The sequence below is a fragment of the Myotis brandtii genome, unplaced genomic scaffold (genome assembly GCF_000412655.1).
Source record: "Myotis brandtii unplaced genomic scaffold, ASM41265v1 scaffold334, whole genome shotgun sequence".
NCBI classification, from domain to species: Eukaryota; Metazoa; Chordata; class Mammalia; order Chiroptera; family Vespertilionidae; genus Myotis; species Myotis brandtii.
In genome coordinates this window covers 1,078,399-1,078,956 of record NW_005362885.1, presented here as the reverse complement: position 1 = coordinate 1,078,956, position 558 = coordinate 1,078,399, and the positions used below count along the sequence as shown (strand labels likewise).

The 558-nt window shown below is 68.1% G+C and overlaps 1 protein-coding gene across 1 annotated transcript in view; it reads left to right on the top strand.

The window, feature by feature from the left end:
- Positions 1–558, top strand: part of AGRN (agrin) — a 53,231-nt gene that overhangs the window by 44,117 nt on the left and 8,556 nt on the right. The window contains exon 17 of the mRNA XM_014543786.1: positions 67–204. Coding sequence (XP_014399272.1) covers positions 67–204 — 138 coding nt within the window. The remainder of the gene's footprint in view (positions 1–66; positions 205–558) is intronic.

Here is a 558-nt window from a genome sequence, read left to right as displayed (position 1 = left end):
CGGGACGCGGGGGGCAGGGCCCAGGGAAGCTGCACCAGCAGCTGGGCTCAGACTACCCCTCCCCAGGACCTGAGCCCCCCGAGGGTGGCAGCGAGGTGACCCCTGGGCCACCCATCGAGAGGGCTTCCTGCTACAACTCCCCTTTGGGCTGCTGCTCGGATGGCAAGACGCCCTCGCTGGACGCGGAGGGCTCCAACTGTCCCGGTGAGTGGGCGGCCGGGCTGGGGTGCAGCGTGAGGAGTGGCCTGGACCCGCGGGGATGCCGTCTCCTCCGGAAGCAGACTGCCCAGGAGGCAGGCACCCGGGCCTTCTGGGGTTCCGACCTTAGCACACACGTGTGCATGGTCTGGGGGATTCAGCACACACACACACGTGAGGTCCTGGACCCCGCGCACACGTGGGTGCCTAGGACCCCGTGGTAACCTGTCTCTCCTGTTGCACGCCGGCCTGGGTGCTGCCCCGCGGAGTTTGCCTGGTAACTGCCAGCCGCCCGCCCCGGCTCCCACTAACCTCATGACCATCTGACTAATTGCCACCTGCCTACACCGTGTGGCTTGC